The sequence below is a fragment of the Siphateles boraxobius genome, unplaced genomic scaffold (assembly GCF_051911475.1).
Source record: "Siphateles boraxobius isolate OS27281-9 unplaced genomic scaffold, OSU_SipBor_1 41, whole genome shotgun sequence".
NCBI classification, from domain to species: domain Eukaryota; kingdom Metazoa; phylum Chordata; class Actinopteri; order Cypriniformes; family Leuciscidae; genus Siphateles; species Siphateles boraxobius.
This window is the reverse complement of record NW_027509042.1, coordinates 34,812,314-34,839,005: the sequence shown is the minus strand read 5'-3', so window position 1 is coordinate 34,839,005 and position 26,692 is coordinate 34,812,314. Positions and strand designations below refer to the sequence as shown.

The following is a 26,692-nucleotide window of genomic DNA, read 5'->3' as shown; positions in this document are numbered from 1 at the left end:
CGTCGCCACGGATTGTTTTGTTTTTTTCCCACAGATGGAGGTTTTTTTCCCTCCATAATACGGGGTTGAAATATATATTTACCATATTCATATTCATCATTTATATTGTCCATTTATGCTACATAATAAAAAGAATACACTAGCCTACAAAATCGCATCAAGGTAAGATATAGGCCAAGTGAACATTTGAACCTTTATATGCTTATGTTTGTTTTCTTTTCTTTTCATTACACTATTTACGTAAATTAACCCAATACTTGAACAGTTTAAAGTGTAATCTGACAATTCAGGAAGCAGCTTCTGAATTGGGACGCAGCAAACCAGCTCTTGCCATGATCTTGGCTATTAAAGCCGAACATACATGACTGAAACATCCACACCATGTCCTCCAGTAAAAAATAAAACAGAAAAATGACAATAGCTAATTCTGGATCCATAGCTGTTTATTCAATTATAACAAATGAATAATCATGATGGCAGCTGTAGTCTCGCACCGTTGCTGGCGCCAGGAGCGGTAATTGCGCAATTAAATCCTGCGAAGGCTACATGGTGCGTTCTTCGAAGGACGAATAGGCTGCATCCTTCGAAGTCTGCGGCCTTCGGAGGATGCAGCCTTCACATTGGGACACAGCTATAGGCCTATTGTCCTGACTGAGCGCAAGCTCGTGAGGCTCCGCCCTCTGGGCTGCAGCAGCTGCTCATTTGCATTTAAAGGGATACAAACTAAAACGGTGCCTTTTTCTGAGACACAAAAAGTGACAATTTAAACATGCTTTAAAAAATTTTATGCTGGGTATTTTGAGCTAAAACTTCACATACACACTCTGGGGACATCAGAGACTTATTTTACATCTTGTGAAAATGGGCATAATAGGTCCCCTTTAATGCATCTACTCAAGCCTACATACAGTAAACATTTGCATAGCGTCAATGAGACAGATTTTTCTTTATTGAGAAGTGTTCTAATCTCTTTTCCATTGCACTGTTAAGAAAACTGGCCAACCAATGACATTCATGTTTTTGTGTTCATGTCCAGGGATAAAAAAAAAATATTATGATTAATAGTTACTACAGTTGGTGTGAAACTTACTTCACAAACTGTTAAAAAAAGTATGTTCTATATAACATACTTCTATATGTTTGTGTGTAGTATGGGTGTAGTATGAATAAAATTGACATGTGACCTACGGTGTCAGTTGCGTGTCCATAGGATGCACACTTCAGAATCCCGCTGGAAGTAGGTAATTAGGGTACTTTTCGACTGTGTTATAAATGCTATGGATTCGTACATGCTACTTGGCTCACATGCTGTTTTTCGCCCACAACGTAGTATGTAAGTAGGCATATTTGGATGCAGCACATGCCTTGGTGGCACTAATGAACAGATTATTAAGCTAAGCGACAGTGAATGGCAGAGAAAGAATCCGCAACCGGCTCTCTTGTCTCTGCACTATTTTATTTGGTGTTATTTAATAAACACCCTAGAGAATACAAAAATCTGAATGACTGTATGAAAACATAAAACATTTTTCCATAAGCGCCGCCTACAGTCAGAGAGTGAATTTGCATTTGTATTCAGACCATCTGCCGTTTATTCGCATTGGTTCAAACTGACAAATCCCATGCAAAATTTGCAACACTTTTTGTGCCAAACATTTGTGTTGGTGTGTAAAGGCCGTTACCTATAGATAAGTGGTCTGATATGCACTGTTTCTTTTTGACGATAATAAATATTATGAAATATCATAATCAGACTGCTGCATTGTGCCCAACCAAAATCGAGTAACAGAGAGCCATGCAAATATGTGAAGTAACCTTTCAGAATCTTTCTGTTATTTTATTTATTTTTTGTGCATTTTCAGTTTTACCATATAGCCATGTTAATAATCCAGGTGGACGCGGTGGTTATCATGATGAGCATATTTTGTAAAAGAAAATGAACAACACAGCAAGTCAACAAGTGTATGTTAAGCAACAATATCAGGCTGAAGATTCTAATGGAAAATATTAATAAAGAAACAAGAAGAGATCCCAACAACAGTTTGAGAAATGATAGCCATAATGTCTACTGAAATACGCCACCAATAATGAACAGTTTATCACATGCACATGCCAGTATCTCCACAGGTTAAAACCCTTTGATCAGTGACTCAGCATGAGACACATGTGTATGCGATAAACTGGTGCCTTATCAGTCATACCAGACTTGTGTACATTCTCCAATTTAGACCAGTGATTTTTGTTGTTTTCATATATTAGTGCTGAACTAAATCGTAGTGAAATAACATTATTACAAGTAATGCAATATTAAGCTTCTTTAATTACGTATGAAAGGCTCCAGCTTCACTGATCGTCGCAGCTGTCATACATGAATGATTTCTAAAGCACTAAATCTTCTTGCAAATACACTCTACCAAAGAGAAGAAAGAACTACAGTCACTGCAATCTGCGTTTTTCTCCTTGGCTGGATTCCTACACTGTGGGAGCTACATTTTGAGCTTTAATGTTCAGTTTCTGGTTCCGTTAAATACCGCTCTGTAAAAACAGACTACAAGTCACTGCTATTAGAGGGATTTGAGGTTCTGTCAAGAGAAGACAGAGTGCCTGTCCTAGATCAAGCATGACCGTGGTAGAATCTGACAGATATTCCTTTCCTCCTCAGCTGTGTCAGGACCCCACAGGCCTCCCTATGGAACCATAAGGAACTAGATTCTTTCAGAGCAAGGAAAGAGATCAACTCTGTGAACTTGCATATAATATTGCAAGTTTGTTGTTATAGTCCTACAAGTTTTAACCTACAGGTCTTAGGCATACTGTCCAGGTGAAATAGCATACTTGGGTGATGCATTGTCATAGTTATTAGGAGTGCATGTCTATTTTAGACATTTTTGAAAACATTTAATATAGTCTAACAGTGATTGATTCTTCCTTTTTTATTTCAGATGATGACCATCCCATTATTGAAGAAGTAGCACAGGTACTACCACCTATACCAGCTGCAGTTCAAGATGAGATGCCCAAGAGTTTGTATGTACTTGCAAACACAATGATGGTTTCATTAAATAATAGTGAATCAAGTGAGTCTGAGGATGAAGTCATTCAACCACCTGTGATATACCGTCGGGGTCGGGATCAAGGTTATGTAATTGAACTGTAGGTGTCTGAACTGCAGTGTTGTGTGTAACGCCTTACAGTAACGTAACTACTTTTTCGGGTAAAAAGTAGTGTAACGCGCTACTACTGAAAATTTGGTAACGAAACGTAGTTCCTTTTTCAATTCCGCACAACGTTACTTTTCCCAGGGACAGATTTGACAGCGACACTGTCTCCTCAGCTGCACGCTTGCAATAGTCACAAGCTCCACAAGGTACGTGACAGAGGCTGGTAGCAGAGCAATCAATTCTGGGAATTACACTGCGCAAACCAAAAGTAATACTACCCACCGGATGAAGAAGGGTTGGCTCTCCACAGAACATAAAATATTCATTTTATTGTATTTTTTGTGTTCGCATTTATGAGGAAAGAAACAATGTTATGGATGTAACAGTTCTTCGGACGTGACCGCTCTGAAAGCGGCACTAAAGTACTGCTTTAAAACTTTCACAGAGACCTCAAACAGGCATTTAAAACACCAAATATTAAGGATTCAAGCAAAATAATATTCGATGATTGCTTGATCGTACCTCTCCCCCTACATGCTTACCGTAAGACGGCGTTCGCTCAAATCCAGCTCCGATATTAAATTTCTCTGTATAGGCCTACACGTTGTAGCCTAGTCATTAAAGAAAACGATTTAGTTATATATTCATGTTTAAATAAAATCATTTATTTTATTTTTTATTGTCTCATAAATTAACCGAAACTCAGCGTATAAACTACTTGCCTCAAAGATCTGAGAAATATATAGAAAGCTTGAAATGTGTACTTTAAAAATAAAACTATTCAAAACAAAAGAAAACAGACTACTCTCTGCTTATGTAATCCGTATGAAATGTGCATTTCTCTCTGGCGCGTTCACTACTGCGAAGATCACGAGTCAGCATCGTCAACTTTATCTTTGCAGCCGACACTGACTGACAAAAAAAAACACTTGTTTATTACTAAACAATTGAAATGTCTCCTTGCTATATTTGACATATTCATAATCATTACTTTTGCCGGTTCTTTGAGACATTTTTCATGAACTCAATAGTTAATATTGTTCTTTGGTGTTCAGTTTATACAGGTTTTTCAAATGTTATCTAAATAAAAATATCTCAAAATATCTAAATAAAAATCTCAAAATCTCTCTTTTTTTCCCTATTTTTAAAAAAAGTAGAGTTCATAGTAGAATTTTAAGTAGGCCTACACATTTAGGAACAGATATTGGGTTCTGCCCAAAGTCAAGCAACATAAAAGTAACGTAAAGTAACGAGTAACGTAAAAAGTTATTTTCCAAAGGGGGTAAACTATGTAAAGTAACAAATTACTTTTTTAAGAAGTAACGAGTAACAAGCAAACACTACTTTTTAAAAGTAACTTCCCCAACACTGCTGAACTGTAATATTTATTTAACCTTATTCTAACCTTGAATTCCCAAGAGTTGGATCTATAGTTAATGTTAATATGTCTGAATATTTCCTACGTTTATAGTATTTTGCACTTGTAATTAGCATATTGAGTGTATACATTTTAAAGAGTAACTAAACCCCTGGTCAGAGCCTGACTCCACCCACTGGCAATGTTTGAAAAATCCTGGAAAAGTGGGCAGAGCCCAGCGGAGGGGAGGCGTGCACCTGAGACGCATCTCTCTGTAGGCAAGGGCGTGGTTAGCTGGTACCCACTGATGTCAGAGGGTACCACAACTTCCAATAGTTGTGGTCCAAAATTCAACTGCAGTAGCCACCGTTCAACCTGAAGAGGGCAGCACTCAGACGTTTTTACACCATATATTGTAGAATTACACCATATATTGTTGAATATTAGAATATATTGTAGAATTAAAACACTTTAAACCCAAATGTCAAAAAAGTACTCGAATCAATGAACAGCATTTATGAAGCTCCATTCTTACAGATCATTAATTAAAAAAGTTGTTTTAGTGTTTAGTTACCCTTTAAAGTTTAATTTTGACAATAAATGTGAATAGCTGTGGTTCAGATAATATAATAACATAATAATATTAGAATAATTGGATTTTAACCACTTAACTGTCACCCCTTTTTGAGAATAGATGTGAAAAGTCAGTAGCCAAACTTAAATGGTTGTAATTCAAAAATGCTTAGGAATATAGACTTGTTTTAACGAAGACACTCAGCAGATGATTGCAGAATTAAAACACTTCAAATGAAAGTATGAGAAAGTAATGGAAGTTTCAATTTACTGTAAATGAAATGTACTGTACTAAATATTTGTTATTTTATATCAAATATATATTTACCAAATTATTTTACTCTAAAATTAATATAAAATCAAAGCCATATGTCTAACAAACGTCTCGGTTACGTATGTAACCCTAGTTCCCTGATAGGGAACGAGACGCTGCGTCAAACGCTGTGGGAACGCCCCTGCGTTGTGCGTCATGAAGCACGTATGGAATCAGCCCAATGGAGAGATGGAACGTCATAGGCGGGTGACGTCATCGACCAGGAAACTATAAAGCACCCCATAAGCACACGCGCAACAGCTTCTGATAGGCCTGAAGGAAGCGCTAGCGGGAATGCCGGGAGTATGGTGGAATGACGCAGCGTCTCGTTCCCTATCAGGGAACTAGGGTTACATACGTAACCGAGACGTTCCATTTCAAGGGAACACGAGCTGCATCAAACGCTGTGGGAACGCTAATACCCACGTCGCCATAGGACCAAGTGACCGCCATGTGAGAACTAGCGCACAGAGGACGAGAGCACCTGTGCCCCAGGGGTAGAACTTAAGTCTAGGTCGTAGAACTTAATGAAAGTATGCGGTGAAGACCGTCCAGCCGCATCACAAACGTCACTGAGGGAAACTCCTGACAGTAAGGCTTTAGAAGCCGCCATACTCCTGGTAGAGTGGGCTCGTACAGCCAAAGGTGAAGGCTGACCAGCCGACTCAAAGGCAAGTGAGATAGCCTCGACCACCCACTTGCTCATTCTCTGTTTAGACGCGGGACACCCCTTCTTGGGTGGCCCAAAGCACACAAATAGTTGTTCTGACTTCCTCCACAGGGCAGTTCTGTGGACATACGCGTCTAACGCCCTAACAGGGCAGAGTAAATTAAGTTTCTCCTGGTCAGACGACAGAAATGGAGGAGGATAAAAGGCCTGCAGAACTGTAGGTCTAACAACATGAGTAGGGACCTTGGGAACGTAACCTGGTCTAGGATGCAGAAAAGCCTTAACCATGCCAGGCGAAAAATTCCAGGCACGAGGGTGAAACCGACAGAGCATGCAAATCTCTGATTCTCTTTAGTGAGGAGATAGCAAGAAGAAAGATAGTCTTAAACGTGAGAAACTTCTCAGGAACTTCTTCGATAGGTTCAAGAGGAGCTAGGGAAAGACCTTCTAATACGATGGCCAGATCCCAGGCCGGCACCCTCGTACGAACTGCTGGCCTCAGCCTCAGTGTGCCACGAAGGAAACGAGTTATAAGCGGGTGTCTCCCAAGAGAAACTCCACTGAAAGGGACGTGGTAAGCAGCCAGTGCCGCCACATACACCTTTAGTGTGGAGGGGGATAGCCCTGTGGAGAAGCGCTCCTGCAGGAATTCCAGCACTGCACCCACTGGGCAGTTAACTGGGTCCTGCAGGTGCTCTCCACACCAAGAAGTGAAGAGTTTCCACTTCAAGGCATAAAGCTTCCTCGTGGATGGAGCTCTGGAGTGAAGAATGGTCTCAACAACCTCGGTTGAGAGACCAGAGTTCATGAGCTGGGCCCCCTCAGAGGCCAAGCCAACAATGCTGGGCGGGGGTGAAATATCATGCCGCCCGCCTGAGAGAGTAGATCCCTCCTGACCGGGAGCTCCAAGGGAGAGCCGTCCAGGAGAGAAATCAGGTCCGCAAACCATACTCGGGCCGGCCAGAACGGGGCTACTAATAGTAGGCTGACCCCATCCCGGCGAACCCTCTCCAGAACTCCAGGTAGCAGAGCAATCGGGGGAAAGGCGAACAGACGTGACCTCGGCCACGGCTGCACCATAGCGTCCAACCCCAGAGGGGCTGGATGGCTGATGGAAAACCACAGATGACAATGCGTGGTCTCCTTGGAAGCGAATAGGCCCACCTCGGCGCGACCGAAACTCAACCAAAGGAGCTCCACCACCTCGGGATGGAGTCTCCAATCCCCCGGCCTCGGCCCCTGTCTCGACAGGGAGTCTGCTACCACATTCAAATACCCAGGAAGATACATTGCTCTCAGAAATAGTAACCTCCCTTGGGACCACAGGAGGATCTGACGGGCCAACTTGTAAAGCCGGCGAAACCGCAGGCCACCCTGATGATTTATATAAGAGACCACCGACGTGTTGTCTGACTGAACTAACACATGATGACCTCTCAGGTCTGCTTGGAAGTGTTTCAGAGCCTGGAACACCGCCAACATCTCTAGACATTTTATAAGCCGTGATAGATGATGGTCCTGCGACAGCCCTTGGGCTGGACGACCACTCGTGACCGCCCCCCACCCTGTGAGGGAAGCATCCGTCGTTAGCGTTACGTGACGACAAAGAGCCCCCAACACAGGCCCTTTGAATAGGAACCAAGTTTCTTTCCACATGACCAGAGCACGAAGGCAGCGCCGCGTGACTTTGACCGTGCGGAGCGGATTTCCCCTCGGGGAGAATCCCTTGGTCCTGAGCCACCACTGTAGCGATCTCATGTACAACAGGCCGCAACGTATAACGTTGGACGCTGCTGCCATCAGACCCGACAGTCTCTAAAACTGTTTTACAGTAAGTAGCTGGCCTAGCTTTACTTGTTTCACAGCTGAGAGAATCGAAACGATGCGGGTCGGAGCGAGTCGCGCCTGCATCGAAACCGAAACCCAAACGACACCCAGAAAAGTGGTCTTCTGAGGAGATAATACACTTTTCTTTGCGTTCAGCCTCAACCCCAACTTCCTGATACGAACGAGAACGACATCTCAATGTCGAACCGCCATCTGCTCTGTCTGAGCTAAAATCAACCAATCGTTGATGTAATTGAGGACACGAACACCCTGAAGCCTCAGGGGCACTAGTGCTGCGTCCATGCATTTCGTGAAAGTGCGGGGAGATAAAGCTAGGCCAAACGGAAGAACCCTGTGCTGGTACACCTCGCCCCCGAAGGTGAATCTCAGGAACTTCCTGTGTTGTGGAAGGATGGAAATGTGGAAGTACGCGTCCCTTAGATCTATCGTGAAAGACCAGTCCTCGGATCTGATTTGTGACACGATCTGCTTGATAGAGAGCATCTTGAATTTTGGCTTCCCTACCGAGCGATTCAATAGGCGCAGGTCTAAAATTGGACGCAACCCCCCATCCTATTTTGGAACGATGAAATATCGGCTGTAATAGCCGGACTCCACACTGGGAGGAGGAACCCGTTCTATAGCCTCCTTTTGAAGGAGTGCTTTCACCTCTTGTTCCATAACCAGAGCCTGCTCGGGGCCCACCACTGTAGGCAGAACCCCTCTGAATCTTGGTGGACGACACCTGAATTGGATAGCATAATCCCTTTCTATTGTCTGCAGGACCCAATGAGATATTTTTGGAAGGCTTTTCCACTCTGCCAGAAATTCTACTAAGGGTACCAGTCTCTCGAGACTGGCCTCTGGTGTAACTTGAGCAGCAAACGCAGCGCCCTGTAACGGCACACCGGCAGGGAACAACTGGTCAAACCGCTCTGAAACCCTCCTCAGAGGGAGCGAGCGTCCCTCGGGAAATCGCTCGCTGGGACCGTCTGAGCCCCGGCATGAAGGCGGGGTTGGCAGAACGTGCCCCTGAGGGCACCGAGGAAGAATGGGCACCATAGAAAGATTTGAACACCTTTCCGCCTCAGTGGGGACCACCCTCAGTGTCCTGCGCGCCGTGGCGCCAGGACTTCTTCTTAGCCGAAGCCTTCTTAGCTAATATAACTGTCCTCAGATCAGTTCTATTACTGGGAGATTTCGGCTGAGAGTGCTGCGGCTGAGCCCACTGTCCAGCAGGGGGAGCACAAGACGCGACACTCTGCTTCAGGGCCCTATATGATGAGCTCGCAGACGGCCGGGGCTGCTCCCGCTCAGCAGCCCCAGGGACATGAATTTTTAAAGGGAGAAATTTCTTAAAAGCTGTTGTTTGCTTTTCCTTCTCCTGGAATTTATCGATGACAGAATTTACAGCATCGCCAAATAAACCCAGGGGGGAGAGAGGAGTGTCTAAAAGGAAAGCTTTTTCTTTTTCTTTTATATTTGTCTGATTTAACCATAGATGTCATTCTGCGGCCACCAGAGCTGCCATAGATCGACCCACTAGCTTGGCCGACTCTCTGGTTGCGCGCAGGGATAAATCAGCAGCCTGACGCAGTTCGCGAACCACGTCAGCACTGACCTCCTCACTCTCACTCACGTCCCTCAGCAGGTCAGCCTGGTATGCCTGCATAATAGACATAGTATGCAGACATGACGCAGCCTGACCCGCCGCCGAATACGCTTTACCCACAAAAAACGAAATATTTCTTTTTTAAGAGGCTTGGTGTGTAATGCCGGTGCCTTAACAGATGACGCAGCCTCGAGGGAGAGAAAACTCGCAAGCGTCTCTTCCACGCGAGGCATAGCCGAATAACCATATGATTTTTCCCCCACAATATTAGAATATGTAGAAGTCTGGGGACTAAACACTCTATATGACACCGTTTTTTTCCACGATTTCGACACCTCAGTGTGGAGATCGGGAAAAAACGGCAAGCACCGGCGTGGAGGTTGCACTCGTGACGGCAAAAATCTCTCATCTAATTTTGATTTAGAAACAGACTCCTGTCTAGTCACTGGCCATACAATGCTGAGTTTTTCTACAGCTCTTGTTAATACCTCCACTAGCTCATCACTTTCGGGAGTGTAAGGTGGCGAATCCTCCACATCTCCCTCATTTATAACTGGTGCCTCAGCCCGAGCGGAAGAAACCGCAGCACGTGCTTCCGAACACGGGACTGAGGCACTGGATCTCACAGGTGAAGGGAGAGATAAGGCAGAGCCCGTCTCTAACCCCGCTGAAAGATCCATCTGCGATCCCCACGATACGCGTCGTCGCTCTGCCTCGGCAAGAGCGGGACCCGAACCACGGGGAACGCGCACCGAAACGCTTTCCTCGAAGAGCGCCCGGCGGGAGCGGAGCGTACTTAATGGCAGACGCTCGCAATGCTCACAATCAGCTCCCTCGAGAGCTGACTGGGCATGCTGCACTCCCAAACAAACAACACAAAGAACGTGTGTATCCCCACTCGTAAAATAACGCGAGCAGGGAGGGACACACTTCCTAAACTGCTGTTCGTTCGCCATATCTCTCTTAATATATATATATATATAAATTGTTTGTGTGGTGCAGAGTATGTAAAGACAGACAATATTCACACAGGGACAGATTCACATATAGCGCGACTGAAGTCACAGAAAGCTGTTGCGCTTGTGTTTATGGGGTGCTTTATAGTTTCCTGGTCGATGACGTCACCCGCCTATGACGTTCCATCTCTCCATTGGGCTGATTCCATACGTGCTTCATGACGCACAACGCAGGGGCGTTCCCACAGCGTTTGACGCAGCTCGAGTTCCCTTGAAAGGGAAGTTGTGTTTCTAATTTTAAGTTGATAACACAAAAATTTAAGAGTGTTTAAATTCACTAAATTTTGTTTAGGTGCTGTACCAAAAATAGCTAGTTAGTGTCACCCACATTCCACTGAATTTTTTTTTATGCATTCTCCTGTAACAAATTAATATGTTTCTGTCCAAATATCACTTCTATCACAAAATATGGAACATTGAGATTCAGACCTTTCCGACGATATGTGTTTTGTCAAGATTAGAAAAGTCTTTTTATTATAAAATAGTTATGTAATGTAATATAATGTAATATGAACACTAACACCGCCCAATAGGGAAGGAGAATGCTAAAAGAATTTAGAGCTCTGTTTCCATGATAACACAACGTCCAATTTCAAAACGGTTTTCACAGGATGAATTTTGAGTTTGTAAGCTTCCGAATGATACCTAATTTATGATGATTACTAAAATATTAGGAGCAGGTAAAATATACCGCTAGCAGGACGATGACAGTTAAATAAACCATGTTTTTCCTCAAAAATCCTGAAAATCATAGCTTTTGTTACCGACAAATGATGAAAGAAATAAAAACAGATTTGGAAAGGGCTTGAAACTAGCTTCCTTATGGTGTCAGGTAAAATAATATAAATGTAATTGTGGCGAGCAGAACGAGGCCGAGGGACGTGAGAGAATGGCGCGAGGCAGGTGGCATGATTGTTAATGAATGACACCTGTGAGACGCACCGGTCTCGCATCTCTCACGGAGGAGCGGCACCCCTTATATATATATAAGGGGTGCACCTGTTCAAATAGCTCACGGTTCGGTTTGTGTCACGGTTTTAGGTTCACAGTTTCGGTACGGATCGGTATGTGCTATGTTCAGAGAAAAAAGGACTACAGTCAAATAAAATAAAGAAAATGAAAACAAATAATCTAACTACAAGCAACCGCACAAATAAATTCAATAGAGCAAAGATACTAATAAAATAAACAGTGCTTTTTAGGTTTTTAGGTCTAACATTTGTTTTCAGGTACAGAAATTGAATAAAGTAATCAAATGTAAAATAACATTGCATATTTGACTATAAATTAAATATTAATCCTTATTATTATTAAAGTTAAAAGCTATTCAATCCAGAGCTGTGAGTGATTTCCTTGTCTTTTTTTGTTTGATTAACATTAAAAACACAGACAGCAGGAATATTAGGCTACTGTGCTTTTAAGACATAATGCACAGATTCAATACACATGCATTGTCTTTCTCAACCGTATAAGTTCACTTAAGGCATAACAGACTATGCCTGCTGGGAAATTTAACAAGATGCTGACATAATTTTTGTGTGAATTTGTCCATTCAAGCGCAAGACTTGAAAGAGAACGTCTCAGGTTACGACTGTAACCCTTATACCCTGAGAAGGGAACGAGATACTGCGTCGACTACGACACTTTGGGGAACGCCCTTAGCGTAACGCATCTGAAGTATGGATTAAACTAATCCAATCCTGATTGGTGTTGCGTCATGACGTAACATGTGACGGCATATACATATAGAATCTGATTATGAGGGGTTTATCATTATTATAATATAATATAATTTTATTATACATATAATTATGATTATACATCCTGCTGCATCACACACTTCTTGGATCGGGGCCCCTGAAAGGAGGGCTCTAGAGGACGCCATGCCTCTGGTTGAATTAGCCCTCACGGCCAAAGGTGAAGGCAAGCTGCGCACCTGATAGGCCATAGAGATTGCCTGAACGACCCAGTTACTGATGGTCTGTTTGGATCCTGGAAGCCCTGTCTTGGGCGGCCCAAAGCACACCAGCAACTGGTCTGACTTCCGTCATGAAGAAGACCTCTGGACATATATCTCGAGAGCTCTGACAGGGCAGAGCAAATGAAGTATCCAAAGATCTTGGAGGCGCTCCAGCACTGAAGCCAAACAGGCAGTTAACTGGGTCCACCTCAAGCTCTCTACACCAAGTGGAAACACATTCCACTTTAAGCCGTACAATCTCCTTGTGGAAGGAGCTCTGGAACTGAGTATGGTCTCAACCACTTCAGCCGACAGGCCAGCCTCTAGGTACTGAGCCCCCTCAGGGGCCAGGCCCAAAGTTTCCACAGGTCTGGTCGAGGGTGAACATTGAGACTCCTAAGAGGGATCTGCCAAGGCTGGCCTGCCAGGAGTGCTATGATGTCTGAAAACCATACCCGGATCGGCCAATACGGGGCAACTAGAAGTAGACTTATCCCATCTCGACGGACCCTCTCCAGAACTCCCAGGAGCAGAGCGATCGATGGAAAAGCGTACAGGCGTAGCCTCGGCCACAAGGGGCTGGATGGATGAGAGAAAACCACAGTGGACAGTAGGACGTCCCTCGAGACACGAACAAATCCACTTCCACTGGGCCGAACCTCTCATATATCGACTTCAGCACCTCGGTGTGAAGTCTCCATTCCCCGGGCCTCAGCCCCTGCCTCGACAGGATGTCTGCTCTCTGATTTTTGTCCCTGGGACGTAGGGGTGTGCCATATCATACCGTCCACGATAATACCGGTATACATTTTTACATGATAAAAAAGTGTCATATCGCGATATCAATGATATAGCGACGCAATGACGTATGGCGCATTTACGTTCCCTAGCACACACAACAACAACACCTGTCTGAGCGCGAGAGCAGCCTGTCAGCCTCCGATGACGATTTAGCAATTTCACAAACAGCTTGAGTGTTCAGCGGGGCTGCTGACGCGCGTCTTCTCTCGCGCGCGTTTAGGAGTCGGGACATGACTGAATGGTCTCTTGCACAATCGGGCCACCAGTGCAATGTAACTAAAGTTTATAATTTTCAAGTCTTCTTAATTCTTATCAGTTTAAACATTCAAGCGGTTTTAAACTATCCAGTAAGCTACTCGCGCACTCTCTGAGAGAGTTGCACTGCGTGCATACATAGAGTAGCCTACAGCTTGCGAGAAACTAAAGTTATTTTTCGGGGATTATATCGCTTTAATGGGGGGAAAAACGCAAAAATGTGTAAAACTTCCGGTCTTGGTAAGTATACTCATAAACACAGTCGGTTATGTATAAAACGCATGTGACAGTGTGACAGACAGTATAATGAAAACAGCAATGGCTCCGTGCACTAGCTGTAAAAGTGACAGCAGCCATAGGCTATGCGTCTGTCATTAATGTTGTCGTCAAAACAACAAAAGATAGCTTTAATTGTAATGAATGAGAATTATTAGCCTATGTATTTAATTTAATCAGGAAACAGAACTAAAAGACTATGTGTTATTTTACATTTGATTACTTTATTATGTTTCTGTAGTATTTCTGAATACTGGTGTTAGACCTACACATATTTAACATTTAATTCAAAGATTGAAATCAAGCTTCCTTGTGTTGTGTAAACTCTTAACAACAAAATTACCACATTGTTAAAACGCAATGAGTGAGCAATCATTTAGGCGAGATAAACATAATAAGAAAACTTTCAACAACAACAAAAAAAAAGTCTATATCGTCAGAAATATCATTATCGCAATTATTCTTGAAATATCGTGATATAATTTTGAGGCTATATCGCCCACCCCTACTGGGACGTGCATTGCTCTAAGATAACAGTTTCCCCTGAGACCACAGGAGGATCTGATGCGCCAATCTAGATAGAGGGCGCAATCTCAGAACCCACTGATGAATCAAGAAGGAGACCACCGACACATTGTCTGCGTGGTGACCCCTGAAGTCTGGGAGGAAGCTCCTCAGAGCCCTGCTATCCATGGCCGCACCCCAACCCGTGGAGGCGTCTGTCGAATCGGCTTTCCGGTGATATGACGCTCCCAGCACGGGGCCTTGGGACAGAAACCAAGCTTTTTTTCCACATAGATAGGGAACGAAGGCATCTGCACGTAACCCTGATCATGCGGAACGGGTTCCCACTCGTGGAAACCCCTTGGTTTTCAAACACCACTGCAGGAACCTCATGTGCAGCAGGCCAAATGGAATGACATTGGACGCTGCTGCCATAAGCCTTAGCACTCTCTGAAAATGTTTTACAGTGATGGCTTGGCCTAGCTTTATCCTGGTCACCGTGGCCAGGATGGAATCGATCCGTGCAGGAGACAATTGTGCCTGCATCGTGACCGAGTCCCACACCACTCCAAGGAACGTGGTTCTCTGGCCTGGTGCCAACACGTTTTCTTTCGTGTGGAGTTGAAAACATGAAGCGCACTTGATGCTGGATACAAACATCGATTTCCTGAGGGCTCCGCGGAGGAGCAGTTCTCGCTTGTCCCTCCACGGGGGGATAGCGCTGCTATTTTCGTCTCGTTTTCGATACCCTGAAGTGGAGGACTGGCAGGGAAAAATCAAAAACGATTTTCGATGTGCAGAAGGAACACTGCATGGCCGCAAGTCTGTGGGGCAGACAGAGCAGCGTGTGTTCGCTGTTCATCATTTTAATTCCTCAGAATTAAATGCAGCCATAAACACTGGATAAGTGAAACACGGTATGAATGGTAGGCTGAATTTAAATATCTAACTTCTTAAAGTCCGATAATATTTCATCATTTTAATTTCTTAAAATTAAATGCAGCCATAATTACCAGACAATAATGTTTTAATATGTGTTATAGGCCTACGGTCTCGTAATCTACACGCTGCCTCAGTAAACACGAGATTCGAGTCGTTACAATATATTTGGGTTTCATCCCTCAAGAAGAAAGTCAACAGATGCGAGGCTGAAACATCCACCGCGGCTGTGCGCGTCGATATATTTCTCAATGAACACATCCAGCACCCTTAGGAGCTGACTGGGCATGCCTGGCACCCACACAGAATCTTTATTGCAGAGTAGACACCACTGCAATGGAACGCCTAAATATCTGAGATCAAACTCATGCTTTGGCAGGCCCATGTGAATTAACTTCACCTCACAATCAGCTCCAGGGCAGACCAGCTCAGAATAGACTCTCTTTCAATTAGACAATCCAAAAACAAAATCACCTAGCCTTAATATTTTCTTGATCTATTGTATAGAACTTCTAGCATGGAAACATTTATTAAGTTTGATATGCAGTCCACACGGCAGAAACGAAGTATAGGCAGCTGTGGTTCTGGCCCAGCACATTTTAACTTACACTCATCGTGTCTTTGGAACCATGAGCACACATAGTAAAAGCCTCCAAAGCAAACAAGCCTGCACCTCACAGCCATATTTAACATATGTGACTCGGAGCAAGAGTGCAAAATGAACTTTGCATAGGGACTAATGGAACAAACAACAACAGCGTTCCTCCTCCTCCACAGTCTTGTGGAGGGGCTAATTTGAATATCAAGTATGCTGAGTCACAATTCACCCAGATCACAAATATGTGTGTTTGTGTGTGTGTGTGTGTGTGTGTGTGTGTGTGTGTGTGTGTGTGTGTGTGTGTGCGTGCGTGTGACGTGCGTGTGTGTCTGCATGGACTGAAAATGGAGTCGCCAATAAAGTTTGTAACAATTTGTTAGGAAAACACAAGCAAATCATTAAAATATTCAGAGCAAATTCATGTCGTAATTCAGTGCAAGAATGAAAATGTTACATTTATTGACTCTCAATGACAATTTAGTGGTTTTATTTAAGCTGATTCAGTAGATTTAGTAAAGTTTTTCAAATATTAATAAGCAGAAATTATTTTGTTAAATAATCGTATACTAAATGATAATAAAAAAATGAATATGGAATATTCATAAGGTTTTCCTTTTAAGAATTTTAATGCAGATTCATTCAAGTCAGTTTTTGAATGAATTGCATTTTTAACATATTTTTTAATAAGATAAAAGATTTAAAAAAAAAATAACCATCATGTCATTTACCCAATTATTGCTTGTATAAAGCCACCAGTAAATATTTTAGAAGATAATAATTAATTGACAAAACGTTCAGCATTTTACAGAGCCTGGATCGTATTAGTATAGTTTAGCATGCTAGTTTAGCATGATAGTCTGCTGGATCATCCACAACTAAGTACTCAGAAATGGCCTGCAAGATGGAAAATTGCACAGTACAAATTGCGTTTGGCACTAAAGTTGTTGGCTTATTTGTGGCATTACCTGATTTGCGTAATTCTGTTGGTTAATTAGATACTGAAACAACACGGAGTGTGCAAATAAACAATGATTAAACAATTATGTGATACTGGCCAGATAAACTGGTTTAAAAGTGATTCTGAGTAAATGTAAAAAACAATAATGGGGAATCAGTTGTTTTTGTTTTCTAGGAGACAGAGCAGGAGATTAGACGGCCATGGAGAGTAGCTCCAGACTAATCTGCTCTTAGAGCACAATGCAGGCCCATAACGCATCACTTCCTGTCTGCTCCTCACCTCGGTCTACCCAGCAACTTAATCGCAAGCTTACTGCAACCCCCCTAACATGCACACTCGCAATGGCCAACAACATCAGCTTTGCCTTCCACTGCACCACAGAGAGCAGAATATGCTGATATATGACCCTGTATGACTAACAGAATAACTGTCTCTGCATTCCTGGCACTTTACACTGGAAACTGTCATCAGTAGCCCTGAAAGGGAATACATTTTAGTTGTCCGAGGAGTTGAATGAGCGGCCAAAATGATGCACAGTATTGAAGCTCCTAGAGGGGCGATTAACACAGGATGTTGCGGAGAGGCTTAAATAATGCAGGTCAGTGGGTGGTGGCTGGCCAATCTGTTGCTGCAGTGAGGCAGGGGCTAAATACACTTCTACTACTAGGTCAGCTAAATTATCTTCACCTCATGAGCCAAAAAACACACCTTTCCCTCCACAAACCCACCCTCTATGCACACCTTGGCACATGGACGTAATTTTATGGGGACAGGGGGGACATGTCCCCTCCAATTTTCAAAATCCCGTTTGTGTCCCGTCCAAGTCCAGGAACTTTGCATGCACATTCTAAAAATAGCTCGCTGAACGCTGTAGTGAGCGGGTATAGCGGCACAGACAGCGACTAAACACCAGAAATAACAACAGTTGATTTTAATGTCATCATGGATGAAAAGAAAGGAGATGTGAGTTGGTTGATTCAGTAAATTAGCTCAGGTCAGGACAATCATATTTTCTGTCTACACCTGTTGATGTTCGCCTAAAGCCTGTTTTATGCTTCTGTGTCGAATCGACGGCGTACCCCCGCAGACCCCTCTGCGTCGCCGCGAACCCCTCCCCCGTAGCTCGACGTGCACCTCCAAAAAATTGTAACTACGCGTCCAGGCGACGCAGACCACAAGGGCTGTGATTGGTCAGATGCACCGCGATGCAGCTCAACCTGACGCAGAACCATAAAACGGCCACGACGCCGTAGGAGTGACGGCGTAGCTACGCCGTGGAGTTGACGCAGAAGCATAATGAGGCCTTAAAGCCCAATTTATACTTCTGCGTCGAACTCACGCCGTAGCTACGTCGTAGGCTGTGTGTAGCGCGTGTACCCTTCGGCGTACCCTGACGTGCACCTCTCCAAAAATGTAACAACGCGTCAATTCTACGCGGACACAAGCACTGTGATTGGTCTGCTAGTACCCCTCCCTCGGGTTTCACATGCTCCCTCTGCATGTGTAATTGCGCGTCAACGCGGACAGCGACGCAGAAGTATAAATGAAAACCAACGCGTAGTCTATAGCGTAGAGGCTCCGCCGAGGGTCCGATGCAGAAGTATAAATCAGCCTTTTACGTTGACTGAGCTAACGTTAACATGCACTGCTGCTAGGTAACTTCAGACTGTTAGCTAAATATGTAGCCTAATGTATAACATTCTGTGTAGCTTACTAAAAAGCATTCTGTGTAGCCTACTAAAAAAAAACATTCTGTAGGCCTACCATGAAAACGAGTAAACTTTAAAACGCAGCATTTTCTGTCAGCAACTAAGTAGTGCTGTCAACGTTAACGCATGCGATTAATTTTTGCCCAGCTTTAACGCGTTAAAATATTTAACGCAATTAACTGCATTTTATTTGTTCTTTCTGTCATTCTTTAGCTAGCATTATATGATCATGCTCTTATTCATGCAAATGCTTTTAAACCATTCATGCGCGGCAAGACAAAAGAGAACGTGCTCAGTGAATGTCCTCCTGACACACACACACACAGAGAGAGAGAGAGAGAGAGAGACGTGCCAGTATCGAGTTCTCTTTCGCGTTTGAACTAACAATAACCACACACATTTATGCCAAAGTGTCCATTTTGTCGAGTATCCCACATGAACAGTCTTAGATGAGTTAAATTAAATCTTAAATGAAAGTAAAGAGTAGAGAGAGAATGAGTAGCGTGAGATCCTGTTAGCAGCGGCAGATCTTAAAGTGACAGCAGCCACTCATTTTCTCTGTCACTAAAGTTAACCAAAGAACAAAGGGAACAGAGAATATTACTAACTGCTCTTGACTAAAGAACGGATTCATCAAATAAAATAATATTTTGAATTAATTAATTTAAATTAAAAATTCATATTTAATTTATAATTTATGCAGTGCGGACTCTTTGATATCCTTATTAAATTTATGTATATTTCATACATGTTAGACAATAAAGGCACAGCTGTTAGACAGAAAGTCAACATAATATGACATTTATCATGGGTTTATGTGAGGTTTGTTCTAATTTTTTGAAGCCTAATAAATGTTTAAAATTGGGGGGTGGGGGGGGGGATTATTTTCGAGACATCAGTAGCTATATTAATATCAGTGATACTGGCCTTCATTCATAAAAAGATATGCCTTTAAACGATTATTTAAAATATACTGTCTTTATGTTGTTTCTACATTACAGTGGAAATTAAGTCTCACATTATTTAAATCTGATTTACACAAAACATTAATAGCTAAAATTTTTTTACTTTATACAATGATTCTCTGAAGTCTTGGCGATCGGCCCCTATTAAACAATTAAAAAAGTAAGACATCTTTTTCTTATACATAGCCTACTATTCTTTTTGGCAGAATTTATCATTATAATTTTGTATCACCCAGGAAATGTGATTAAAATCGGAAAAAAATTCCCACATTTTGTGTACCCCCCACTTCTTAAACCAAAGTTACACCCTTGCCTTGGCAAAAGAATTGCCATTGGCTAGTCATTTTCTTATGGGCAGGTAGCAATGTGTTGACAGTGTTTCGTGTTTATTCGAACACCTTCAGTTCCATTAATGTTCACAAATCAGTTTTTTATAACAATAAAGCAATTTTCATGTAGTTCTGATGTTATATTGTGTCATGTTCATCAAAATAAAACTGATAAATAAAAACTTAGACCCCACTACATTGGTATTTAAATAGTATAGGCTTAAAGGGTTAGTTCACCCAAAAATGAAAATTAAGTCATTAATTACTCACCCCCATGCTGTACCAACCCCGTAAGACCTTCGTTCATCTTCGGAACACAAATGAAGATATTTTTGATTAAATCTGAGAGGTGGATCACTGCTACATAGGCTGCCAGAGGGAATGAAACTTGACGGCCCAGAAAGTCATTAAAGAAAATGTTTAAATATTCCATGTGCCTACAGTGGCTCAACTATAAGTTTATCAAGCGACGAGAATACTTTTTTCCCGAAAAAAAAACATAATAACGACTTTATTCGACTATTCCTTTTCTTCCTTGTGGGCCTGAGACGAGAGTTCAAGAGATTTCCACGACGCATGCGCGAGAACTGAGAAGAGAACGTTCTTCTTCTAATACTTCTTGTTCAGTTCTCGCGCATGCGTCGTGGAAATCTCTTGAACTCTCGTCTCAGGCCCACAAGGAATGAAAAGGAATAGTCGAATAAAGTCGTTATTATGTTGTTTTTTTTCGGAAAAAAAGTAGTCTCGTCGCTTGATAAACTTATAGTTGCGCCACTGTAGGCACATGGAATATTTAAACATGTTCTTTAATGACTTTCTGGGCCGTCAAGTTTCATTCCCTCTGGCAGCCTATGTAGCAGTGATCCACCTCTCAGATTTAATCAAAAATATCTTCATTTGTGTTCCGAAGATGAACGAAGGTCTTACGGGGTTGGTACAGCATGGGGGTGAGTAATTAATGACTTAATTTTCATTTTTGGGTGAACTAACCCTTTAAGTTGAACTTTATTCTTGTACAAACATACGTTGTATTTAGCAGTACATGAAGTATTAAATGGAAACATATCTGAAACGTCTGTGTATTTGACAAATATAGCATTTATTTCACTTCAGCTGTGGTAAAGTACGCAAACACCATGTGAGCGGTCACTACGGAAAGCAGAAAGTGTCCGATTTCACGTCTCCGTTTTCAGCTCCTCCCCGCCTGTACGCGGCAACTCTCACCGATCGGTAACATCCAGACGCAGCCGATGTCGAACACACGTCATTTCCACTAAAACAGGAAGACAGGGCGGGACATATCTAACAGCACCTCCCCTTTTTTTAAATAGCCAATAGCGTTTAGTTTATATCACAGCCTGGCCAGAGGCATTGTGCTCGGTAAAGCCACAGTTTCCCCCTAATCTCTAACTGTTTCTCCTCCTAATCTCATCCATAACGCTTTAAAATACAGCATTATGTGCAGAATTCAAATGGGTCCATTTTGAGGTCTGCGCAGACTCCTGCATACGATCCGCCCTGAGATATCATGTCTCTGGACCGTAGCAGACTGTGCGCGCTACGGATGTTCGTGTGACATCATTGATCCGTAATGGCGGAAGTGAAAGACTTCCTGCTTTGAGTGAGAGACTGTCATTGTTTTTGAGCACAGTCGCACTAGCTTATAGATAACAGTAAAGGCTAACATATTCATACCACAAGCCAAAAAACTTCAATTCTGATTTCATGGTGACTTTAAAGGCTGAATAATTCTGAACAAATTCTGACAATTCCTTATCTTTTTGACAGGAAAAAAATAAAGAATATTATAGTGCATTAGTATGTGGTATATAAGACTCCCTTGCTTTCTCTCTCTTTGCTTGTGTGTGAAAGAAACACAGAGCACTCGCAGCCATGCCAGGAGTGTGTCAAATATGCTGTGAATAGGAATAGTGCACTCACTGTGCTGTAAAGACATGGAGACAGAGAGAGAAACTCTCAAACACTCAGTCAGTGTTTGGGCACGTGAAAACATATCTATGTTAAAGTACTTCTTAGCCCGTAGCTAATGATAGACATTATTTAGTCACATATGTGTGTGATTTACTTGCAATGTAGAGAGTTGAAAGGTCCCAAAAGTTTTGCTGGAGCCTGCATTAGTGCTTCTGCAAAGTGGGCGGTCGTGAAATCCCTAAAATATCCAATGGGATGTCCTACTGTCTCACAGACACACGAGCCATGGCAGGTCTGCAGCACCATAAGTACATATCAAGAGTGCCATTTGGAACAAAGCCTAAGACGTACAGCCTTAAAGGCTTTCTGCTTCCTGTCTCAGGAGTTGGAAAATACAAGGGTAGTAAGTGGAAAAAGGGTTGAATGTGAATGGAGTCCAAAGTTCCAATGGACTCCACATGCTGTGACTGAGGTAGATGTTAAATTTGGATCATGAGATGTGATTTCTGCTTCTGTGCAACTAAGACACAGTGAAGATATTTCACTTTGAAAGAGGTCGGTCATAGAGTTCAGATTGCCTTCACTTAATTCTCAATTTCTCTCCAAAAAGAAACATTAGAATTAATTTATTGGGGCTCATTTCCAGACAAAAAGTTGTGTTTCTACACTGGCTGTTTTTTTTTATTGAGGCATCAGCTATCATTGCAGTCAAATTGTATGGGTGGACCCCTAACCCTAGGGCCCAATAAAGGACCTTAGGCTATGTTTATACTGTCAGTCCAAATCCGATTATTTGTGTGTCCGATTGGAATCTAATCGACTGTCCACACTGTGTATTGAAACTGTTCAGACCCAATGTGTGTCCTGTGGTGCTCTTTTGTTTTCCAGAATATCTGCTTTGGTTTTTATGACATTGCATTGGTAGGCATACTCCAAAAACAACAACAACAGCAACGTGGAGGGATTTGCAATACAGATGCGGTCTTATCTACAACATGACGGTATTTAGCCATCACGCGGGACTACTACCTCTTCTGATGCAGCAGCAGAAACGTAGGAGGCTGGTACACACGGCTTTATTGTCATCTACGCCGTATCAAAACATGTCTCTGTTATTTCTGCTCGATCGGCACTTTGCAACAACACAACCTTGTTTCTGCAGTGACTTTCAGCACATTTCCTAAAACAACGTCTAACATATTAACGCATTTCATATGAATTTTTCCCATTCACACTTGTTAAATATGATCGGATTCCAATCGGATATGCACAAAAATCTGATTTGGATTGACAGTCTGAACATGGCTGTGCCTCCGACCCTAGTTCGTACCATTTTTACTGTCTGTAATGTGATGAGCAGAACAAACCATCACTGTACAATAAAACAGAGTGAGCAGTTTAAGCTCAGAAACATGCTGAGAAGAAGCCAAAAATCTGTTAGGACAATATAAAAAGCATTGTTTAGGCTAAATAAAAACATTGCATCAACTATAAAATGGGTGGGAAAGACTTTATAAGACTTTCACATGACCGTCATGGCAAGAACTAACCAGCACCACATTGAAACAAAGTCTAAACCCCAATCCAAAACGCATCTGCGAGGGAAAAAAATTATCAAGTTTCTACAGAGTTTTGCTGTTCCCTAATGCCTAGTGTATAAAAACAGCTCAGATGGCAGAGATGTTGATTATACTTATCACAGATGAACCTTGTAAGTGCTACAAAGTTGTCTGAGTGGCACAGTGCAATAATGACTCCATATCAGACTGCACTCCTAAATCATGCCTAAACAGAGCTGTCTAACACCGCATATACATTACATGGTTCAAGTGACACAATTCTGATTTTTTCCTCCCGTGTGGCACAAATCGGCTATAACCCATGAATGTGTAAGCAGATTTTGTGAACTGGATCAAATGAATCACTGAAAAGATCAGACTATGTGCATAGTTATTCAATCATTATAGTTCCAAAAAGCACAAACCCAAATGAATAATCAACTTAATTGTTCATGAATTGGACAGGCAGGGCGAATAACATTTTTCAGTGTGACAACTTAAATTTCTGCCTGTTAATGGAAAAGATGTCACAAATAGTATGGACAACATTAACAATACTTTTATGGTACATTTTTGTTGAGCCTGTTAGCAACATTTGTCATTTATTTTCATAATATTGTAAACAGCAGCCAGTTTTTACAAAAAAATCTACTTTTGTGTTAAACAGAAGGAGGAAAGTCATAGGGGTTTGGAATGACATGAAGATATGAAAATAATGACAACATTTTAATTGTTTTAACAAGCCTATTCCTTTAACTTCGACTCAATTCTCCCTGCCTTGGGCAATGGCTGATTGTGCAGTTTCAATGAGAAAGAGGATCAAAAAGAAAGGAAAAACATTTGCGGATGTAGAGTTTATTCTACTCTACAGGGACTGATTCATCCTGTTAGAGGGATGGTAAGTTTAAAAGAGGGTGGGTACAGAGTTTTACAAGAACAAAAGGACCAGAGGGCAAATGATGCAAAGCATCATTACTTTTTCCATCCCTTAACTGGAGCTAATTTTATAGATTAAGTATCCCTGATACATTTCCATACTACATCGAAAGATTTTCCCTATTAAGGGCACAAGCTAAGCATCAAGGTAAGGTCAAGGTCAATTAGAAGAAAGAAGCGTGGTGGGGAAAATTGTGAAGATGTGTGGATTCTTCAGTGAGGAAATGCTTTCCAGATGTGGTCAGTTGATCCAAAAGGTCACAGAGGTTTTTAGGTGAACCTGAAAACCTGAATATTTTTGTAAATAACTAAGTGGAACTAAATTATGTTTATTAACAAAGTTCAGGAGGAGCACGTTCAATTGATCTATCCAATCAGCATGAGAGGCCTAGGCTAATGTATGAATACGTAGCTGACCCACCTATGTTCCTAGACTGTTTTTTTCTGCATCCCTTCACAACCCTGTGTCCTCACACTCGCATGGTTATTATCCTAATGAGAGATACAGGGGGCACTCTGGGTTCAGGCCACATTCCGAGCTCGGAGCCCTCCCCCGGACAGCATGTCAAAATACACATACTCGTTTACTCTATCTAATCATTTGTATGTGTGAACTCATGAAACACAAATAACTGACTTTTAATATGGTCATAATATCTTTTGAAACATTAGAAATAAAATGACTTAATTATAATAACATCCATTAACTGTTTATGATAAATAATTGATATAATAAAATGTGTAATAGGCTAGATGTAAAAATAGCAAGCTTGACTAAATCCCTGCACCAATTATTTTCTGCATTTATAACCCACATTTTCCATTCAGAAAAGAAATATGCTTAGCTGCTTGTGTCTGCTTTTCATTACAAACTGAAAGCAAAACGACAGGAGGACGATGCAGGATCACATATGGCAGAGTATTTAAGTGATAACCACGATTTGAGCTCTTTGCATTTTAAAATATATCCCTAAGGTTATTTGGGCCATTTTACTGGGTGTGATGTGCCGCATCGGAGTAGTTTCTGACGTCAGCAGTCTGGGACATTCTCTCAGCATTTTCGTTTGAGCTTCGCTTCATGACGTCACGCAGCTGTGCAAGTATCCAAACATGATGATGCTGTAGCTCAACTGCACTAGCCCTATTTGTATTGGGGAAATGCTTGTCTTCCTATTAACTGAAGTCGTGCAATCATGTAGGTCATGCTAGCAACAATGCCTCGATTCAGACTGCGACGAATAATGTGTTTTTTGTCATTTACAAGCGCCTAATAATTGGAAGGGGAGGGGTGCAATGTTTCCCATTCACATTATGAAAGGACAAGCGTCATCGTATCCGTGCTCATTTTTCCGTAGGCTACTGCATGCGGAAAAAAGGTACAGCGCGCAGCACAAATGGCAAAACCCAATCATATTTCAGCAAGATCGTTGGGAATTCCAGTTAAGACTACATTTGAAGAACTCCAGCCCTTGTAAAAGGACTACATTTTGCGCAGCACGATAGAGTTGCGGTTATAAAAGTACCACGTGAAATGCTGTTCATCTGTCTTACCTCTCGAGCTATTTGACTGAGAGCATCATCCTCCGCCGATAGTTTCTCCCGGTTGGGAATTCTTTTCCTCCCAGTAACTTGAGTTGCCATTTTAAATTCCCTTATACTCTGGCACAATCCTCGACAAAAATGACCTAGTCAAACTGAAGTGCTGTTCAGTTGTGTGCATATCAAAGATCACTATTCAAAGAGTCATGGTCGTAAGTGAACAACATTAATAAATGGCTATATTGTAACCACAAGCAAAAAAATTTAGAGCACTAGGATGCATGCTCCCTCTGATGACCCATCGTCTCCATAAACCGCATGAATATATTGCGGGAGCCTGTTGCACATTCAAACGAGACATCGATATGTCAAAACATCACGGATAGGACGAAAGATGACAGTGTGGTGATACGCCATGAACACGATAGCCTACTATCTACACTCCTGTAAATAACCGGTCATCCTAATTTATAGTCCTTTCCTACGTTCGTTCGGTGTAACGTCAAACCAAACGAATGAAGAATAAGTTGTCGGTCCAGAGCTGCATTTTCTAGGGCAAAGCGAACCCGGATGATGAGCGGCCCTATGAGGATGACAAAATAAAAAGCAGCCCAATGGCACACGGTCTGATTTCAGGCTGTGCTGGACGCAGGGCGAAAAGTGGGCGGGGCATGTGGGCGGAACCTGACCTTTGCATTTTAATTATTTCAGTCTTCCTTCATTTAGCACCAGTTCGCAAAATATTTTCAGAGTATTATTGTTGAATATGATTCACGCGCCATTTTTATCTATCTATCTATCTATCTATCTATCTATCTATCTATCTATCTCTCTGTCCGTCTGTCCATCTATCTATCTATCTGTTGTCTGTCTGTCTGTCTGTCTATCTATCTATCTATCCAT

The 26,692-nt window shown here is 42.2% G+C and overlaps 1 protein-coding gene across 17 annotated transcripts in view; it reads right to left on the bottom strand.

Moving 5' to 3' along the window:
• Positions 1-26,433, bottom strand: part of lrrfip1b (leucine rich repeat (in FLII) interacting protein 1b) — a 70,175-nt gene extending 43,742 nt beyond the window's left edge. For 9 of the 17 annotated variants that reach the window (XM_077199214.1, XM_077199216.1, XM_077199221.1 and 6 more), the window contains exon 1: positions 25,802-26,433. In XM_077199214.1, the coding sequence (XP_077055329.1) occupies positions 25,802-25,891 (90 nt within the window). In that variant the 5' untranslated portion in view covers positions 25,892-26,433. The remainder of the gene's footprint in view (positions 1-25,801) is intronic. The other 8 variants (XM_077199228.1, XM_077199223.1, XM_077199220.1 and 5 more) reach the window with 2 other exon arrangements.
• Between the last annotated feature and the right edge of the window lie 259 nt (positions 26,434-26,692).